This window comes from Corvus brachyrhynchos, unplaced genomic scaffold, assembly GCF_000691975.1.
Source record: "Corvus brachyrhynchos isolate BGI_N302 unplaced genomic scaffold, ASM69197v1 scaffold370, whole genome shotgun sequence".
Taxonomy (NCBI): domain Eukaryota; kingdom Metazoa; phylum Chordata; class Aves; order Passeriformes; family Corvidae; genus Corvus; species Corvus brachyrhynchos.
Genome location: NW_008235977.1, coordinates 1,596,565 through 1,617,713, shown reverse-complemented (window position 1 = coordinate 1,617,713; position 21,149 = coordinate 1,596,565). Strand labels below are relative to the sequence as shown.

The window sequence follows — 21,149 nt, the reverse complement described above, 5'->3', positions numbered from 1 at the left end:
CGGGATGTGGCGCAGCGGGATGTGGCGCAGCGGCGCGGCGCTGGGCAGGGCGCTGGCCCGAGGGGCCGCCGCCAGGTACGCGGGGCGAGGCGCGGTGACCGCGAGCGTGACAGAGACGGGCCGGTTTCCTGGCTAGAAACTCGCCTCTTCTTTGCCCAAGCCAGTGGTAGAGTTGTGATCTGTCAAAAGAATTAAAAACTGAGGAAGCGCCCGGTTATTTTCCCTTCATGTAACGCAACACGTTCCTTCTCACCTGAGCATTTGTAAGGCTGGCTGCACCAGCTTGAGAAAAACAATATGCTTTGGGGAAGAGTTAACCTTAGAACTGAAAAAAAAAAGAGCAAGCAGATGAGAGAGAGAGCGATTTGAAAATCAGTATAAAAGAAAAGGTTCACCTGTTACCACTGTTAGGGCAGTGCTGCTGTGTTTCTTTACCAAACTCTTTCGTCCTCGTAAAAACTGTCAAAAAGTGGAATAGAGATTAGTTCATGATGTCAAATTTCAGGCAGTCATTTGACAAAACTGTTAACTGTGCAGTGGTATAACGTAACACTGGACCACGTTTTTTACTATATATCCTTTGTGGGATAATCTTAGGGTTCTGTTTGCAATATTAAATTCATTCAGTCCTGGTAAATAAAATTGATGTTTTCAAGAGCAGTTTATTAGAGTCTCCGGGGCAAAATCAATTGCTGGGAAGGTGTTTGGTATAATGAAACCCATTAAGTAACTGCTTGCAAACTAAGTTTAAAAATGTTTCTCATGGAAGCTGCAAGGATCTTAGCAGCTGTTTTTAGGCAAGCACAAGCTGGATCAAACCCAGTGCTGTGTTACTTGTAAGCCTTGGAGCTGGGGATGCTTCACTCCTGCAGCTGTCCCCGAAGTGCACTCTGTACCTGCTGCCAGCCCGGCAGAACCTCACTGTGCTCAGTAGCAAGCTTCAAGGGCTCAGGTGGTAAATTAGTCTCGTGTGCTTAATCAGACTGAAATGCTAATGAGGACACTTGATGGTACACTCATTTTTTTGGGATACGAACAGCTGTTGGAAAAGAATTTGAATGGGATCAACTCACAGACCATAAAATCAGACATCACTAACCTGATGAAAGTGTCAGTTGGGGTACAATAAATATAATTGCCCTGGCATGCTCCTGGCACTAATTTCAGTCTTTACACTGAGGAGTTAAGAGAGACGTTTTTTCAAAAATGGTAATCTTCAGGCTTAGAAAATTCTGCTGTTATTTTAAAAAAATAATCACTGAATATAGATCACTTACACGTGCATGTCATACACCAGAAATGCTTCCTTTTCAGGTCATGGGAGTTGGCTGGTACTGTGACCCGTCCTCAAGTGCTTAGGGAGAAAGCAGTGAGTGGCAGGAGTGAGTGGAGATGGTTCTGTCACAGGCAGAGGATAAGTACAGAGGTGGCAGGTGTGTCTGAATTCTAGCATGGACTTGGCTTTTCTTCAGTGGCCCAGGTCAGGTTCACAAAAATGTCTGACAGTCCATGGAAACCAAGGGATTTCATAAAGAGATCTGCTTTCCTGAACTGGGACCTAGCCCAGCACATTCTCACAGCATCTGTTCTTCAGATAAAATTGGGAGTATCACCATACTTGTTAGCATTATAACCTCTTAACCTTGCCTTCCTCAAATGGCACTGCATTTGTGAAAAGGACAATGTCTTTCAGCAGCTGAGAGTTTATTTGTTGGGATTGTTTTTCAGTCTTGTGGCTGAAACAGGTTTAGATAAAACTGCATGAAACAATACTGGCACAGCATTACAGTAAAAAACAAACCGAGAGACAAACCCTGGTGACTGGTTTGGACTGTGTCCTGTACATAGCCCCAGATAAAGGAATTTAAGTCAGCTCTGCAGAATGAGATCCAAACATTTGAACACCTTCTGTGAATCTGGTTGAGGCAGCTACAATGGTACTGGCACCCTTCCAGCATTCCTGTCAAAGCTTTTCCTTAACAGTCTTGAACAGTCTGTCTGGAAAAAAACAGATTTTGTCCACATCCCTTGAGATACTGTTACAAATATTTGCAGAGACGTCTAAAGGCTTTTAAAGTGGACTTATACTTTCTCCATTTTGACACAATACTTCTGTCCCATCTTAGTTTCTTTTCAACTGCAATGATTACAATGTGTTGTCAGTCATCATGCTTCATATCCCAGTTCCACAGTTGTTTTTTAAAAAGTTTGTACAGATTGTTTCTAACCAGTTGCTAATGATGATTATTTTCCTCTAAACTCAATATCAATTTATTCTTTACCTGTCTCCTAATACAGTGACCATATGAGCTGATGTACTCAGTCATGGGTAACTACTGTATTTCTTCAGAATTCTAAATTACGTTGATTTTTAAAGAACATATTGTTAATTTTAATGAATTCAATTTAATTCAAAATTGGTAACTAATTTGCTGACTGATTTGGTGCTTGGTAAACAAAGAAAAAAGGCATCTACCTGTTCATTTTGTTTAAAAAAAACAACAAAACAACCAACCAAACTCCAAAGAAGCCTAGTTCTAAGTAGAAGAGATTGGCTCCATTTTTACCCATGCGAATCCAGAAGTATACTCATGATTGTATAATTGGAGGAAGATCAGTAAAAGACCTGGGTTACTCTTTAGCTTATGTTTGTAGAGTCACTGAAGGCAAATGGTGGCATTTTTACTTTCCTGGTGCCAAAATACAGAGCTTTTGAGGCAGCATTTTGCATTTTGACTGACTTGATCTGAGCAAAATCAATAATTTAGCAGAGCTGTTAAACACAATGAATATTTGTTAGATTTTAGTGTAGATGTTCACAGAGAACCCTGAGGCCCAATCTTAGAATTGCTAGTACTTTGAAAGGTAATTTGTTAAGTTTTACTTATAAAAACACTGTGTCCAAGGTTCTGGTGATATTTTCTGAAGGAAGTGTTGAAAGCTGGGTAAACAAAGCACCTTCTGAAAGGACTTTCAAAATGAAATTGTCCTTTTAAGAGAAGAGTGGCAGCAGAGGGATTATAGCAGAGTTCAGCTTTCTGTCTCCAAGTGAAACCTTCTCTACTTTGTGTATTCCAAAAGGGTAAAGTATTGCAAACTATGCCTTGATGTTGCTATTAATAAAGCCTGTTCTGCAAAGTAAGTGCATGTGAGACTTGAACGTGAACTCAAGCTGCCATGAAGCCAGTGGTTAATGAGGCCCTTTGTAGTTCATGCTGCCAGTTACTTTTGTCATGACTGGGGGCTATTTTTAGTTTCTCTGAAGTGAAAAAAAAAGGTGCCCCTTGTGTTTTTGGCAGTTTGTGTATTGTTACGAGCCTTCATTTTTCCATCTGGCTGATGTTTTCTGTAATGTTTTACAAGAGACTGTCTTACCTGAATGCACTGTTATTTATTTTGCTGATATGAAGCACATCTAAAAGCATTTCCCCTGTTTCAGGCACTTGGTTTCTTGTGGTATTCTGATGACCAGAACCTCTCCTTTGCAAGTACCTGTAATGAGCCATACTTTTTCAAGAAATTTCTTCAATGTTGCTGCACCACTAATAAATAAAAGAAAAGAATATTCTGAAAGAAGAATTATAGGGTTGGTATAAAACTGTGGAAAGAGACTTTAAATGCTTATTGATTTTGTATTTACTGTACTTAATCCAAAACACTAGTAGTTCAAAAGATTGAGTATCCCTGAAGACCCATGTTGCTGTGACTTTGCCCAGCTGGAGCTTAGAAAGGAGTTTGTAGAGATCAGGTTCACCAGTCTGAAACTGAGTATAAAAAGAGTTCCTACCCAAAGCCCTTGGCCCATAGCAACAAACAGCAGAAATAACTGTTCTATTCCATAATGAAACAAAACCAACCTTGAAATGGAGTAATACACTGTAATTTCACCTAGTAAAATATGAATAAACCAACAGGTGTGAAAACTCTGTTCCATTCTCTCCCAAATACATGCTAATGTTTGCACTTACATTATGTTATACTTATCAAGATTTTCTTCTTTCTTTTAAGGAAGGAGTGGAATCAGTTATGTGATGAAGAAACTTAGATACAGAAAAAGATTTTGAAAACTTTTTTGCCTTAGAGCTAGTGGGAAAATCCCAGTTCATTTAATGATACTGGGATCTGCCCCCAGTCTCTGGTCCACAACAGTATGAACTGTTTATTAGCATATTTTTTGACTATACTTAACATTCCTTTTTGTGATACTTCTTGAACTGTAACAGATCTTGCCTAGTCACTTAAAAAGGGCCTTTGTCCAATAGCCCTCACTGCTGAGTACTGTTGAACATATGCTTCATTTTAAAGGAAATTAAGCACATGCTTAATCCCATCTGTTTCAGAGTCAGAATGAAACATTAAAAACCACAGCTATCTAATACTTTGCCACGTTACAGCAGAATCAACTAAAATGTTGCCTTAATATTGTTTCATCTGATTTCAAGATCCTGCTTGAGCAGGGGTGTTGGACAAGATGAGGTCCAGAGGTCCCTTCCAACCTCAACCATTCTGTGATGCTGGAAGGTTTTTCCATTGCATCTGGTTTTTAATTAACTTTTTTCACTTGGCCTAAATTACGGAAGGTAGTGCTCCTCTGTTTAAACCTTATGAAATATAGTACTTGAGTTTTGGTACACCTTGTCTTGGGAGCCATGAAGTGTGGATTTTTATTTTTTTTGTGTGGAATGTCCACGATCTGCTTAAGTGAAGACACAGCTTGCTGCAAAAAAAATGTTTCCATTTGAAATGTATGCATATTTACCTGATATTTCAGAAAGTAGCAGGCACTAGGTTCATTGTTCACTAATGGTACTGCTGGATGGTATGGGATATTTTGCTTCTTTATGCAAAAGCAATTACCAGCAATTACTTTTCTTTCCTCTTAATTATCAAAGCTGCATTTTCAATTTCCAAAATCAGGGGCAGTGACTGTGTCCACCTTTGAACTGTCTATGCCATGTACACCATCTTTGAAACTTTTTAAATACTGAATTTGAAGTTAAAATACTTTGTAACTGTAATGTACGTGTGTCTGTTTCCAGGTATTCCATGCAGGAAATGTATGAAGTTGTTGCCGTTGTGGAGAATTACAAACTCTTTGTTCCCTGGTGTAAAAAGTCAGACATACTCTCGAAGCGCTCTGGGTACTGCAAAGCACAGCTAGAAATAGGATTCCCTCCTGTAGTAGAGAGATACACATCAATTGTAACCCTAGTGAGACCACATTTAGTTAAGGTAATTGCATTTTTTTTTGTTCCTAACCATAATTTTCCTTAACTTTTGTTTGTTGAAATTTGAATATTCTGGGAACATCTTGCTTCAAAACAAAATCGATGCTGGAAGTTCTTTGTGTGGCTCAAAACTTGTGTTGCATTTCTTTAAAGACTTTAGATAAACTGGGGAGAATTTGAATGTGTTTTAAAATATAACCTGCCACGTGAGGGAGGAAAGGGAATTGCTTTTTAATTTGCCTTTGCTGGAGAAGCTGGCAGCTATTAAATGAAGATATAACTTTTTTTGCTTTTTTTAAAATAATTTTGTCCAAGCCTCTCTAAATGCAAAATTAGTACTCAGTTAAAAGTTATCTGACAACTCTAGCTTCTGATGCCTTAACAAAGTTGCTATCTGTCATTACTTTTCTTCTCAAAATTTTAACTAGTTAATATGAAAAGCCTTAAGTGTAGGATGTGCTGAAGAGATTGTTATTCAGTATATTGATGAGAAGACAGAAGTGTGGATTAAAAGTCAATTTTTTTACAATTAATTTGTTCAGAAGAGAAGCAGTTGTATTTCTCCTTTCAGCTTTTCAAGAGCCATAATTAAGAGAAAAGTAGAAAAGTGTCAAGGAAGACATTTTAAATGATGCCTTATTTGTTTGCCTTATATGTTCAAATCTGTTTTAGTAAAGAATGGCTCAGGACAGATTCCTTATAGCAAAACTGCCTCTCCCCTGGCAGATCCTGATTGGTTTGGAATAATTACTGGAAATTATAGCAGTTGATTGCTGTTCAATATAATTGTTTGAAAATTCTATTTCACTATTCTTTTCTAGGCTTCCTAATAAGAGACACTTAACAGAAAATGAGTTTCTGAAGTACAGGGGAGTTGTAAATTGGAAAAGGGATATGCAAAGTGCCTTTATTCAATATCCTTATTGATTCTGGAAAGAAAAAAGATTTTTCTCCCTTTATTAAAAAAAGTCGAGTAGCTATAATGGAAAATCTGTGCTTTACATGCTGAGAGCTTTCCTTTTCTACTGTTCCCTGACAAGACAGGTCTTTTTCTTTCATATAGCTATCAGATTGGCTTACCACCTCTTTTTCCCACTTAATTCACTCAAAATAAGCATTCTTGTCTCAGAAAAAAACCCTACAAAAGTGGTGAGGAAAACCATTTCTTCAGATTTCCTCCCCCGAGACTCATTAGCCTTTTCTCTGCTGCAGTTACTTTTCCTAGAGGTTTACATTATGTCCACAGAACTGCAGGAACATTTCTAGCTTGGACTATTTCACTCTCCTCTCGAGTAACTCCAGGCAAAGGCATCTTGCACAGTGGTCAGGCACAAAATGGGAATGGGTTTGTTGCTTAAAATTTTTCCTTTGTCTGGGGCTTAAACAATGGAAAAATCAGATTGTTAACAGCAGTTTTTGCTGAGGGGGAAAGCATGGAGTGAGTTTGCTGCTTTTAAGACTGGGAGGAAGGGGGACACAGCGGCAGTTTTCCTATTTTTCCTGCCATTTTGACAGCAGTAGGAAAGAGCAGGCCCAACTCTTTGTGTTTAATCTTCCTTCTACTCTTTTTTTTTTTCTTTCGCTTTCTGATGTAGAAGTAGCAAGGCCATGCATTTTCTCATTCCTGGAAAGAAAAATGTAGGTGTTTTTGTGTTGGTGATTAGTCTTTGAGATGAGTCACCTTACCACAGCTTTCCAGCCCAAGCAACACCTATTCCCTGGGGGCACTCTGTTGGAGCAGAGCTGCTTGGGGTAACAATAAGAACTTGTAAAAAAAAAAAAAACCAGTTACAGAAATGTTCTCTACAAATTCCAAGCCAGCTGAGGTTGTGTATTTGCATGTTCTATGCATCATGCCACAGATCTGTTCTGTGACACTCAACACACAAATGTTTCCTCTCCCTTGAAAGGACTTCAGTTATTTTGCCATAATTGACACTGTGCATACAGGAGCTCACGCTGCCTGTGCTGTAAGAACAGCTTTAACTATGCCATGACCATCACTATTTAGCAAAATGCAAACACAAGTTCAGTAATACCTGTTTGTCACATTTGTAAAAGCCTAATTGTAGCTTGATTTTTTTAAATTTTATTTTAGGCATCATGCACAGATGGAAAACTCTTTAATCACTTGGAAACAGTGTGGCGTTTGAGCCCAGGTATCCCTGGTTATCCAAGGACGTGTACATTGGATTTTTCAGTAAGTATGGTAATTAAAACTACCACGTGCTAGGAGCAGCACATAGAAACACTTATCTTCAACTGAGGAGGCTTTTTAAAATGCCTGTACTATTTCTTTAAGCACATATACACAGAAAACAAGTTAGCTTTAGTTAATTCTGTCCAAAAAATATTTTGCAAACTTTACTGCTGGAAACCACTTTGGTGTCCTTTAGAGACAGCAACCTTCTGTGAGGTGCCCAGGTATCACGAAACAGTCTAGGACAGGCACCTCTCACCCTACAGTTCTAAACACACTGAAGTTTTTTGACAGTCAAATACAGGAGAAATGCTAAATATGCTTTGCTATTTCCTTTAATTACTCTACAACTTAAATGTTCTTGGTACCAGAAAATTGATGTTCTGCCATCTGTCCTGTTTGGGGGGCAGTTTGGTCAGTTTAATTTCATGTCTTCCAATTTTATTCGTTCATGTATTTTAAACCTTACTCCTTCTTTCTTTAATAGAATTGTAATAGATTTTTCTGTCTCTCTATTCCATGATGGGATACCACTGCAGCCCAAAACTATTGCTCTTTAAATCCAGTACCTGATTTAGCCTGATCTCACTCCCAGACAGGTTGTTTTCCATTCGAGTTACTGCTTTTCCATGTTGTGTGTTTTGTCTGCCATCACATTTTTTTTCTTGCGTTTTACAACAAAGTGTAGGTGTTGCATTGAGCTGGGGGTTGTAACAGGCTGCAAAGGTACACAGAGATGGGCTAATCCTGCTGCCATCTACTGGAATACTCTACTTGGAAAATTATCCTCAGTAAATAAAAGAAAGCTTGTGGAGTATTTTTAAACTAGCACATTAACCTCCTTGGGTTATTAACTTCCAGCTTATTGCTGTATTGCACTTCATCCAGTTCAACAGTAAAAATTAATCTACAGGCACTCAAAGAACCACATTTTTAAATTGTTTGCATGTTATTTGTATTTCGTTAGGCAAGTAAGTGTCAGGTCTTTCTACTAATATATAAGCTGTCTTTTAACCCAAGCCATAAATCAGTTAAAAAACTTGAATTAAAGAACTATTTAAACCCTACAATCTAAGTACAAGCTCAGTGAGAAAACAACACCACACCTCCCCAAACTAAAGCCACATTTTGACATTTCAGGTCAAGAACTTCAGTTAAAGGGAATCAAAACTGAACCGGATATGGACATTTTCATTTTCTTGGGGGAACAGTACCAACACATCTTACTGCTTACCCTGTTGTGAGGCAGCAGAAGCCAGTGCAGTCAGCTGAGCTTAACCCCTGCCAGTGACTGCCCTGCTGGCAGGCACATGCAGGCAAGGATGATAAGAATTTCACAACAAACTCCTCAAAACAGGCCCTGCAATTACAGATATTCAAGAGAAAACTTTGATTTCAAGAATGCTTGTTTGCTTTAGAAAATGTTATTTGAGTCTCAGGCTATGCTGGTTCCCACAAGCTGCTGTATCCTGTTGTGCCAGCCTGATTCCAGGAGACATCCACAAACAGCAGGGAACTTTCCTAGTTTGGTTTCAGCTCTGAAATGATTTGGTTCATTGACTGAAGCACACCACCATTTTTACCACCTGCAACCTTCATTAATGTATACCATACCTCAAGATTTACATAATTGCTGAGCAGGATGCCACACTCATTATCCCCGCTCTGCAGAACCCTGCATGCCCTAAATGACAGCTCTCAGACTTGCAAGAGGCACATTAATTTTACTGATGCTTGAGGTCAAGCAAATGTAAATGAAGCTACACTTGGCTTATGGGCCAAGCTGTTTAATTACTCCTGTGCTACTGCTTTGCAGTTAACATGCATTGCTCATAAAGAATTGAGGAGAAGCTGTATTTGCTCCTTGTGGCATCAAATATACTGATTTCTCTGGAATGACAAAAATTACTTAAATCCCAATCCATTTCATTGATTGCCCCTGTCAGGTTAGGAGTGGGAGCTGTTCAGGTGGGAGATCTGACACACAAACCAAATTTGTAGTTTTAGTCATTACGCTGCTTGTTTGAACCTACCATAACTACTGCCAGTAATAAGGAAAGACTGATTTAAAATATTGGCATTTAATAGGTAACTATTTCAAGCCGCTTTTAAGTTTCTTGGGCATGCTCCAGCTTACCTGTTAGTCTGCTGTCTTGGCATGCAGGACTTTCTTCAGACAACTTTTGTCCCCCAAAGTGAATTCTGTGTACAAAATAACAGCGTTTGTCAGTAGTTTTTCATTATCCCAAGCCTGTTTTGTCATGCATCATTTATTAAAGACAGTTTAGGCAAATGTAAATGACTACTTCAGAGAACTGAATGAAAGGATTCTTCTAATGGAAAAGCCCAGGGGTACAGTCCTCAGACCAAGGAATATGGGTTTTCTTCTCAGCCACATTCAGCTATTCCTCGGTTTTAACTGTTCTCCTACAACTTACCTGCAGCCTTCACTGGACATTCTTTAATAGAGTTGTCTATTTGTAACAGCATTTTACAACTGAATATATATAGGAAAAATAATTATATTTTATGTCCTTAAACAGATTTCTTTTGAATTTCGTTCACTTCTACACTCAAAACTTGCTACACTATTTTTTGATGAAGTTGTAAAGCAGATGGTTGCTGCCTTTGAAAGAAGAGCATCCAAACTCCACGGCCCAGAAACCAGCATCCCTCGGGAGCTGATGCTGCACGAAGTTCATCAGACGTAAGGGGGAACTGTAACAACCTCAGCTATAAACTTGTTTGTACAAAGTGCCGTGCTCCGCCTTTGGGGCATCTGTTTCTTATCTGAGCTGTGGGTGTGATCGTACACTGCACCAAACACACGTGCTCAGCCAGACCTATAGAGAATGTTCCAAAGCTGCAATCAAGTGCAGCTTAAAGCCTTATCAGTAACAGACACCTGGCAGCTCCTGTAAGCCAGGCTATCTCAGGCTGCCGTTTAATGCCAAACGGCTCCTGCAATCATGGCCCAAGCTCTGCCTTAGCCAAGCTCATGGGGGTTTTCAGCACTGTAACACATTAACTCAACTTTGTGGGAATGTAACTGCACAGCATCAACTCAGCCAGCTCTGGCTAAGCAGAGACCAACTGACGCACTGGCTTCCCAGAGAATGGCACAGTTTGGCAACCATTGAGGAGTAGCTCTTTTAATTCAAATGAATGGCAAAGGTAAGTTAGGAGTCTCCAGCTGCTCCTGGAGCGACCAGCAGCGGCTCTAGAACTCCTCCCATGTTCAGGGATGAAACACAAGGGGTATGCATAAGGAGTACTGTGATTTGAGTGCAGCAGTCTCAGCCATAGCCAGTGCCTCCCAGTGGACCTGTCTGGAATGTGTGGTACATTTGGCAGGCTGAACTTGCCTCTTGCCACTGCTCCCGTTACACATTGCACTTTAATTACTTCCACCTCATCTAATGCAAACAGTACACTTTAAAACAAGTGTTACCTCTTTGAGAACCAGGTACTAGTGCTGTCCTCCCTGGAAGCAGGGAACAAGAGGCCTTGCACTTCCTGCAGACAAGCACAGCCAAGGCCCGCTGTCCTTATAAATCATACAAGAGAGCACTAAACCTTATTCTTTGAGGTTTTTCAGTACCATACGCCCACTGTGATAATGCCCATCTTGATTAAATACACATTCAGTACTTCTATTCTGGAAATATTCTCCTCCCAGTCTCTGAAGAAACCAAGTGAATAGGTTTGAGCAGATTCTAAATCCTTACATAATGCAAGGCAGCATAACCATATTTCCTTACTTAAATTTGGTGAAGCTTCAGGGGAGGTGCCAAAGCTGGTCCTTCCTCTGCAGTGTATGTAATCCATATGGTTACTACAGAACAGCATATTAATATAGAAAGGTATGTTTCAGAATAAAGACAGCCCTGAAACAGTTTCAAACCATTTTACTTAAAATTAGAATGTCACACATCCCATCTGTGGAAGGATAGTTATTAAGGGCAGGAAGCTGGGGAAAGCAACAGCTGGATTAAGGTCATTTTTACAGAACTGAGAAGTTGTAAAGCAGTTTTGATTGTTGAGGCAATCAGAGATAAACATACACAAGTTTGGGAACACCATTAGTCGGCAGGTGGGAAAGCAGAAGACTCTACACAATGTTACTGGCTGTATCAGGTCAAAGAACACGGGAAGGGGCATAGCAACACTTCTATTGCAAAGTAACTAAATGCTGCACCCCTTACCAAAAAGGAGCAAGGAAAGAATGGAAGGCTCAAGGTGAGGAGGTAACCACATACTACACCTGAGCAAAGGAACTATTTAAAAACCCCAGAACCCTTTCTTAGCAAAGACTTACCTGTGTGATACCCTCAGGGCACTTCCCTTCCCCCGGGACCGTGAAAGGTACACTGGGCCTGTTCCAGCACGTGATACAACCAGGTAAGAAAGGGCAAAATAAAGTCAGTGCACGTGCCTTGTTTTCAGAGCATTGTTTAATATTTCAAAGAACTGTAGTGCAGTTCAGCTTAGAGATTTCTTACCAAAATTAAAGCACTTACATTTCTGAGAAACATTCTAGACAAAGGAATGTTTCTCGGAGTGAAATGCCCTGTCATTTTTTCAAGCATAAGTGTCAATTTCTACTAAATCTTAGAAGCAGCAGCAGGCTGTCCAGGCTCTCCCGTAACTATGGCTTTGTGTGCAGATGAAGAAGGTGATACATTTTGTAACTTTTGAGCAGTTTATTACATAAAGGTCACATAACTCTATTTGCCTACTTTGTACACAATTGTCTAGTCTCACGCACAGTGGCTTCCAAGTTCTTCCTAGTACTGGCAAGCACCAAGAAATTCTGAAATAGAATATCAAGTGCCTTAATTTAAGTTCAAATCAGGACCTTGGTAGATGGATCTTGCACCCAGTTATCAGGAATGTACAAATGTCTTTATTCAAAAAGTACAAAATAAATTATCTGTAGGCATGGACAATGACTGTAAACAATTACACGTGTGTTAAATGAAATCCGGTAACTGATGGTTACAGTGATTCTTTTCAACACCAGCCTCACTTCAGTCACTATCCATCCTCTCACACTGATAGCTCAAGTTTTTGAAGTCAGAACTGTTCAGTCTTCAACAGCACAGCTCATGATGCATCCCTATCCCAGGAATTAGAACATGCCACCTCCCATTCCTCCGCCCATCCCACCCATTCCTCCCATTGCCGGCTCCTTTTCTTCTTTAGGAACTTCAGTCACCACTGCTTCTGCTGTTGACAGGAGAGACGCAACACCTGCGGCGTCCATCAGAGCAGTTCTCACAACCTAAAAATAGGCAAGAAACAACTTAAAATCTGCTGACCATCACAGGAGGTGGGAGGAAGCAAAGCTGAGAATTAAGACCTTTAGGTTACCTTCGTTGGGTCTATGATTCCTTTTTCTACCATATTTACAAAGTCCCCAAGCATTGCATCGTAGCCAACTTCTGATGGGCTCTGCAGGATTTTTTCAACTATCAATGATCCTTCGACACCGGCATTCTTTGCAATAGTCATTGCTGGGATTCTCAGTGTTCTCTTGATTATTTCAATGCCTGCAAGAAACAGGATGGTTGGAGCTCCGTGTGCATACACTGCTCCCACTGCCAAGGAATGCCCTTTGTGCTGGAGATCAATACAGAGCAAGAGCATAAGCTATTTTTATCAGTTCCAGGAGGAAAGGGTCTCTGCTACTTGACACTCACCAACAAATGAAATCTCTGCAGGATATTCATGCACATTTTAGTTTTACTTCCACAGAAAGTAGTAAGGAGTATTATTACTCTTTATGTGTAACATGACACAGAACCTTCTTCCATCTGATTTTCCACACAGTCTCTTGAGGATTATTGGATTGTGTCTGTCTGCAACAACTTTAACAGCCAGCTCCCAACTCTAAGCATTCGCCAGTCTTTGCTGGGATACTGCTGCTTTACTGCTGCTGGGTCTTTCACAGTCCAGTCAGTGATGCAGTGAAAAAGCTCCTTCCCACCCAAAAGCAGAGACCACCACACAAAAGAAATGGGAGGTTCCTGAGATCAAGTAACTAAAAACGCACTGAAAGCCACCTGCACGTCATCTGATAAAGCCTTGGGACATGAGAAAGTCTGCTTTTATCACTTCAACACACATCTTCAAGTCATCTGCTTACCAATTTTCTGATCCTCGTTGGCTGGAGTTAAGGCATCCAAGGCCGGGATGCAGCGCAGCAGTGCACAGCCACCACCTGGGACGATGCCTTCCTCCACGGCCGCACGGGTGGCGTTCAGGGCGTCGGTGACCCGGTCCTTCTTCTCGTTCACTTCAACGTCGCTCGTGCCACCCACCTGCGAGCAGCAAGACACACATCAAGGCCCGCACCAGGAGCCCAGGTGGGACAGCACTGCTGCCACCAAATTAAGTAGCCAATGCCTAAGAAGTGCCAGAAAGCCAACCCACCCTCTCCCATACTGGCAGTCTTCTTCTGTACCTCAGCACTCAAGAAGCCTAAGCCCAGCTTTAGCTCATCAAGTTCTTAATACCTTCAATACTGCTACTCCATCAGAGAGTTTGGCCAACCGCTCATTCAGTTTCTCTTTTTCATATTCACTGGTGGTAACCTCTAGCTGTTCGATTATTTCTTGAATGCGTTTTTCAATCTGAGCCTTTTCACCCTTCCCCTTAAGGAGCATGGTGTCATCTTTTGTCACAATGACCTCTCCAACTTTACCAAAGTCATGAGGCTGAATATCTTCCACATTTAGGTTCAAACCCTCTTCTCCAAACACCTGAAAGAAATTATGTGAAAAGTTGGAATTCACAGGTTTCCCATACATCAGTTTTTTTATCTACAGACACACAAACACATACAGCAGGCTAATGGTGCAAAATAACCACCTTACTGCAGTTCCACCCTCTGGGTGAAGAATGTCTTCCTGATACCCAACCTAAACCTCCCCTGACAGTTTCATGGTGTTTCCTTGGGTCCTGTCACGGTCATCTCCTTGTATTTTTGAGAAGTTACAGATACTGACACTTCACTGACTTTAGAACAGTTTGCTGGTTTGTTACTCTGTGCTGCCCTTAGCTTAAACATGAAGTTTTACTTCAACAGCCTGCTCTGGGTCCCAATATCATGCTATGATTTTGAAGTGCATATTAAAAAAGGGCAGCATAAAGGGACATCAATCAGTGCATTAATTATATGCAAAGTTTAGTACTAAGAAAACTCATTCAGTCCATTCCAAACATTTTAAATAATTATATTTGACACATCTGGGTCCAGGCAATTGTGAAACAATCAGTTTTATAAAGGCAGCAATTGCCTTGGAGTTCCTCCTTCCCCTTAACCTAAATCCTGCAAGGAAATCACATGTGACTTCAGTCAGTTACAAGGACGTATCACTCATGGTTGGCCAGGACTGCATTACACAGCAATTATCAGTGTCTGCATTTTAAAAAAACAGGAAGATTCAAACATCAGTTACTGTTGCATTTTTGAAAGAACAGAGCACAGCCTGCAATCCAGCAAATACAAGCCAGGAACCTAAAAATGCACATTATTTTCCTCCTTAAAAAGCATTAACATGCCTTGGACCAAAAAGCCACTTAAAACATAGTAACTTACAGCACCACCAGTAGCAATTGCCATGTCCTTAAGTTGGTTTTTCCTGTTGTCACCAAAACCTGGGGCTTTTACAGCAACAACCTGAAGGCCAACCTTTAGTCTAAAGAGAAAAATTCAGAGAATGAGTCTAATTACTAAGCCAAATTATTTCAGTACAGCTCTAACAGGCAAGCAAACAGAGACCATCACGAGCTGAGGTGGTTTTGCTCAAAAAGGTAGGTAGGACACAGCTGAGGTTCTGTCTGAGTTGATGCAAAGTATAGTGACATTAAAAGCTGCTGTTTCTTTGGCACAGATAGGAAACAAACAGCCTTACACCAAAGAAAAATCAAACGTGCTTTTGTATGTATTCCTTTAAAAGGACGGAAATTAAAAAAAGCAGTATTTGTAGAAAAGAATGGATTTTAAGCCTCACCTGTTCAAGACTAGAGTGCTGAGGGCTTCTCCATCAACATCTTCAGCAATGATGACCAAAGGTTTGCGGTTGGCATTGGCAATTTCAAGAGCTGGAACTATGGACTGTACACTAGAAATTTTCTTTTCACTGATTAAAACATAAGCGTCCTGGAATTCACATTTCTGCCCTGCAGAAACAACATGCATTATCTGAACAATTCCATTACACAAGCATATCAAGCATTCTTTTAACTTAAGCAGCTGCTTTGGAGCAACGGTTGCACTTTTCAACTGCATTAAAAAGAGACAACTTGTTTTCTCCAAGACTCCACACTCAATTCTACATTGTTCTGCTGTGTTGCAAGGCCAGCCTAATGTTCACATGAACACTGTCCACACTTAGCACAGAAAGAAAAAGAACCCCCAAAACTCCAAGCTTTTACCAAGTTCAAGTTTTCTGATGGGGAAGGACCCCCCCCCACTCTATTTGCTGTGATACACTGCATAAGGGACTGTAAAGCCTTTAACAGGTGCCATTATTTGGAACTGACAAGAGCCACTGGGAGGTGTTTGACATGGCTTATTGTTAACTCACCTTTAGTTGTATTAATAAAATACGGAGAGATGTAGCCTCTGTCGAATTTCATACCCTCAATGATTTCCAATTCATCGTTTAGAGTTTTTCCATCCTGTTTAGATGCAAGAAAGTCTGCATTAAAAATTCCCCCATTTGCTACCAAAAGCACAAGTACAGTTTTACATATTAGCACAACAGACTGAAAGGCTCTGCATCCCACATCAGTTTCATGTGCTTCTTTTCGAAATAGAAGGAATGTAAGAGGGAACAGTGATCAAACTCTGATCTAAATGAGCTGGGGAGGAGTTATGGTGGGAATTATGGAATGTGAGCTGCAGCATCACATGTGGCAAAAGCCAGCCCTAACAGGAGAAGAGACAGTCGCTTGGCACTTTGAATGTCGGCCAGTTCTTACCTTGACAGTGATCACGCCTTTTCGTCCAACTTTCTTCATTGCATCAGAGATTATATTGCCAATTTCCTGATCTCCATTTGCTGATATTGTGGCAACCTGAAAGAGTAAGACATTTAATCTCATTTCCCAACACAAGGCGTTCCCTCATGATAAAAAAATCGGAATAACCACTTGCAATTCTCACATTTCTGACAAGGCAGGGCAGCCGACTGCAGCACACTCACAGCAGGAGCCAGGACTCTGTTAGAAGGGCTCAGGCTCTTGGGCAGCTGCAGCACAGGGCCGGATTCCCTGCACTGGGCTCACACCCAGGCCATCTCCAGGCACAGGGACAAATAACCCAAGAAGACCAACACACCTGAACCTCCCACAGCAGATCCTCCACACCCTCAGTACTCTGCCATCACCTCCATCCACAACAGAGCTTTGCTCCCATCAATTCTTCCCAAGGACACAAATTTATGTTTTACGACCACATTTTAGAATGAAACTTGAAAGATTAAAAAATCTGCCCATTTCTGAACTAGCTTCTAGCAGTGCAACTGAAGACAAAATACTTCTGGTGTATAAAGAAAAATACCCAGTGTTAGATGTACACAACCTAACTCCATTAAACCTGACCTCACCAAACTTTTTCTGAATAACAGCTACCTAAACTGGAGTTACATTTTACTGTGGTTTTTTTAACCTGTGCAATTTCTTCTGGAGTTGTAACAGGTTTTGACAGCTTCTTCAGTTCAGCTATGATGGCATCCACTGCCAGCATCACCCCTAAAGATGAACAGAGCACTTGTGAGTGAACAAAACAAGGTACAGAGCACAGAAAACACAAACCAAGCACCCACCCACCACAACAAAAAGGTTTCCTTTCTAACAAAAGTCCACACTGCAAAAACTCATTGTTTGCACATTCAAAACCAAACAGTTCTTGTTCCATACTGTCATTTGGATATGTAGTGATAGGTTTTTTTGAAATTGGTGTGAGATATTGCCATGATTGAAATTTGTCAGATTTGTTTATATGGCTATTATATTAATTAAATGCAGAAATGGCATTAACTGGAGTTCACTTACAACAAATTAAGTAAGTTAGCTGCATGGAAAACAGCAAAATGATTAGAAAAATTAATGATTGTTCAGAGTCCACAATGTAAGAAAAACAATTGTGTTCTCTAAACATTGCTTCAGGTAAACCTTTATTGGTGGCTCTTCATATAGAAAACAACTCAAAGTTAGGATATAGAAATTGATAGACAATGATCAAATCTTAAAAACAACAGAAAAAAAAAAAGTTACCCCTCCTGATTTCTACTGGATTAGCTCCTTTGCTGATCTTCTCAAAGCCTTCCTTGGCAATAGCTCGTGCAAGGACTGTTGCAGTGGTGGTACCATCTCCTGCTTCTTCGTTCGTATTATTGGCAACATCTTGAACTAACTTGGCTCCAATGTTTTTGTATTTGTCTTTCAAGTCAATTGCCTTTGCTACTGTCACACCATCTTTTGTCACTTTGGGACTTCCCCAGCTTTGTTCAATAATAACTGTTCTTCCCTAGGGGGATAAAGAACAAATTTTAAATCAAAGCCAACCCACAGCACGTTACTCTCACGAGCTCAACTAAAAATGAAGATCCTTTTGAAGGGCCACAGCTGAACACCTTACACAGGGCTTTCAGCTGGGACTTCTCAAGCACACACATTATAACCAACCTTCTCCAAAACTGGAAAAATGGCTCAAAAGCTTTGTGCTTTCGCAGAATGAGGCTACATTCCTCAGCCATAATGCTTAATACCACAGTCTGCAACTAAGTCAGACTAGCCTTAGAGAGAAAATTGAAAAGATTCCCTCTAATGCTAGTACTTTACCCCAAAATTATAGTAGAGCAACACAAAGAACTAAATTTCCAAAATTTCCATCAGATCACAATAAAAATTCTTTGTGATTGGAAAAAAAAGTAACACAAAGCTCAATTTGTTGCATGTGCTGGAAGAAAAAAAAAAAGCAGACTTGCAAACCTCATTAGTGATTAGCAAAGAGAACTGAAAATACATCAAATTTGTGTTAATGTTTTATAATAATTTCTCAAACACTGCAAGTTACTGAGCTTTTCTCATCTTAGTTCGCACTTGGATCCAACTGAAAAGCTGGACTATTCTATCTGACAGACACAGCTAACATGGGAAACTGTGAACCATGCCTGGAACACAAGGTAAATGCACAAGAAGATTGTTGCTCATAGATGAATTCAATAGCCTGAATAGCTGCCCCAAACAATCACGTTCCCGTTTGAGCTGGAGGCAGCAGAAATGCATGGAGCCACCTCTGGTCTAATGCTGCCCTGAAACTCCTCTACTATCCTGACAGCTGGAGCTGCTGGAAGAGGGAAGGGAGAGCAACTACCCCACCTCAGCACCATCTCTCCCAGCTGGCCCTGCACAAGGCCCCTCACCTGGATCTGCCAGGTCCTGCTCAGAGCTGACCCCGCTGGCTCCCGCCAGAGCTCTCCCAGCCCAGGGTGTGATCACGTGCCAGGCGAGCCAGGCAAGGATTCCCATGCAGCACCCAGCACACTGTGCCCTGTGCCCCTCCCCTGCTCAGAGCCCACACACATCTGCCTCAGACTGAACCAGCTCTGGCTGCCTGCCAGGCACGAGGCCACGCTGCTCCTGAAGCACCACCACCCCAAGAACCACAAGGAAAGGTTAAGCTTCAGTTACTCAGGCTGAACCTGGGGAAGAGCTTACAGAAATCTACCTCTGTGCCACAGACCAGTTATTCCAAAATAATGCATTCCCTACTACTATCTTATTTCACCTGTACTTCTAAATATAGAACGATTCAAGAATAAGAAAACTCCTCTCTGGAGGAACATGGTACCAGTACGTTCTTTGTATAGTGTCTCCTAGTTTGCTTAATTTTGGTTTGTATTTCGATATGGTTTTATTCCAAATGTTTGGTTTGCGGCTCTGAGAAGAGGGGTGCAACAAAATCTTCCTATAACAAATCAGAGGAAGGACTTGCTCTCAGCAAAAACATCTGTGTTCCTGAAGAAGGGAACACCACCAGTAACTGCACAGGAATTTGGAATGGTCATGCCTATTGAGAAGCTGAGCTCCACATAAACTAGTTCTGTTCAACGTGCTGGAGCACTACCAAAAGATTGTGCGAGACTGCAAACCGGGCTTCTTAACATGTAGAACAATGCCAAAGGGAAATTTGTTCACCAGAGTGATGTTTCTTAAAAATGCCAGAAGCAGAATCAGGCACTGCAGTACAACCCCTCCATTTTTACAAATACGTGGAGAACAGTATAACAAACAAAAATCCCCTAAGGTAACATGAAGTTGCATCAGCGACTGCCCTTTAGCCAGTGCATTAGAACCATGCTTAGGCATTCACAAAGTAGTCCAAAAAAACAAGAGTTAAATTAACTAACTACACTTAAACTTTGTTCCTTTATGGAAGTAGCCACAGCTTGCTGACATAATTGTTCCTTAACCTTCATCTGCTCAGCTTATGGCATTTTTGCCTTTGAATAAAACAGATAGAGCACTAAAAACGTGCAGGAAATACATAAGTTAATGTTACAGATGCCAAGCAGCCCTCAGAAGTACAACCATGTACATACTATTACAGGGAACAGATATTCATATCAGCCCCAAGAAAATCAGTGTCTCTTCCTCAAAAAGAGGAATCTCAATTCAAGCTCCACTGCACGTTGCATGACTATGCAGAATACCACAGCTGGTTTTCCAAGAGACATGGATCTCCCTTACAAGACAGAATATAGTGTAACACAAGTGAATCCCACTACCATGGAATTTTACTTAGGCTGGTAATATTTACCAGCCAATTGAAAACTCAACATTACACTTTGGATGTCTTTTACCTTGTTAATACGTTTAAAAAAAAAAAAAATTAACAAACAAAAAATCCCACCATAAGAAACCCACGCCAACCCACCCACATGCTAATTAACCTACCCCATGACAAAGACAGTTACACTATCTACTACACTGTTACAGGTTATCAGCTGAGCTGGTAACACATTATGCACCTCTCCTTAACCTTCAAACGGTTCAAACAAATATACTGTACCTTTCACAGGAATCCAAGTAATTTTACTTTGTTACTATGAAAAGCACATGCACTACTATCACACTTCTGGTGACAAACATGAGACTTCATCTGCTTGCAATAGCCTGTCCGTGCCCCTACCCCTTTGCGTTACAGTTCTGCAAACACAATCGTGCAGTTTCACCGAGAGAAACCCAACAACTGTTCTGTTATTTTCAGCCAGGTCTGTGCTAACATAAAAGGCCGTATCTTCCGTTACCTTTGGCCCCATGGTGACAGCTACAGCATCTGCTAAAAGATCTACTCCTTGCAGCATCAGAGCTCTCGCGTCTGCTCCGAACTTCACATCTTTTGCATAGGCTCGTGTTAGATGGGGGGCGAGTGCTCTGGACACTGGTCTTATCTGACGGAGTACTGTAGGTAAACGGAGCATGTCTAAAATATTAAAACAAACGCAGACAAAAAGAAAAGTATTATGGCTTTGCACAGCTACTTCTACAGGAAAAGGGGAGAAACAGATTCAGGAAGTAAAGCAAGCATGATGAATCGTTAATTTTTCGACTGGCTGAAATCGAGATACACAAGGAACTCCAAGTACCGGGGCTGGGTATCTCCGAACCTCACGCCGAGATCCGCGCGGCAGCAGCTCCTCCCT

At 40.9% G+C, this 21,149-nt stretch overlaps 3 protein-coding genes and 1 long non-coding RNA gene across 5 annotated transcripts in view; 2 read left to right on the top strand and 2 right to left on the bottom strand.

Annotated features, from left to right (window-relative positions):
- The first annotated feature begins 6 nt into the window (after positions 1 to 6).
- On the top strand, positions 7 to 11,604 carry COQ10B (coenzyme Q10B). 2 transcript variants are annotated; one of them, XM_008629972.2, is made up of 5 exons: positions 7 to 75; positions 3,440 to 3,586; positions 5,040 to 5,232; positions 7,327 to 7,428; positions 9,972 to 11,604. In XM_008629972.2, exons 1-5 carry the CDS (start codon positions 20 to 22, stop codon positions 10,137 to 10,139), a joined length of 666 nt encoding a protein of 221 aa, XP_008628194.2. In that variant the 5' UTR covers positions 7 to 19; the 3' UTR covers positions 10,140 to 11,604. The 2 variants fall into 2 exon arrangements, with proteins under 2 accessions (XP_008628194.2, XP_017583972.1); XM_017728483.1 differs by lacking the exon at positions 3,440 to 3,586.
- On the bottom strand, positions 8,669 to 9,965 carry LOC108445265. The gene is made up of 3 exons (XR_001860073.1): positions 9,867 to 9,965; positions 9,566 to 9,630; positions 8,669 to 8,788 (listed from the first exon to the last, which is right to left on the bottom strand). It is a non-coding gene; the product is annotated as an uncharacterized LOC108445265 (long non-coding RNA).
- Positions 11,605 to 11,864: 260 nt separating the features above from the next.
- Positions 11,865 to 20,958, bottom strand: HSPD1 (heat shock protein family D (Hsp60) member 1). The gene is made up of 11 exons (XM_008629961.2): positions 20,754 to 20,958; positions 17,716 to 17,968; positions 17,108 to 17,190; positions 16,420 to 16,515; positions 16,023 to 16,116; positions 15,447 to 15,615; positions 15,032 to 15,131; positions 13,947 to 14,192; positions 13,577 to 13,751; positions 12,802 to 12,980; positions 11,865 to 12,712 (listed from the first exon to the last, which is right to left on the bottom strand). Exons 1-11 carry the CDS (start codon positions 20,925 to 20,927, stop codon positions 12,560 to 12,562), a joined length of 1,722 nt encoding a protein of 573 aa, XP_008628183.1. The 5' UTR covers positions 20,928 to 20,958; the 3' UTR covers positions 11,865 to 12,559.
- Positions 19,272 to 21,149, top strand: part of LOC103612310 (10 kDa heat shock protein, mitochondrial) — a 23,459-nt gene continuing 21,581 nt past the window's right edge. The window contains exon 1 of the mRNA XM_017728500.1: positions 19,272 to 19,290. Within this exon, the coding sequence (XP_017583989.1) occupies positions 19,288 to 19,290 (3 nt within the window). The 5' untranslated portion in view covers positions 19,272 to 19,287. The remainder of the gene's footprint in view (positions 19,291 to 21,149) is intronic.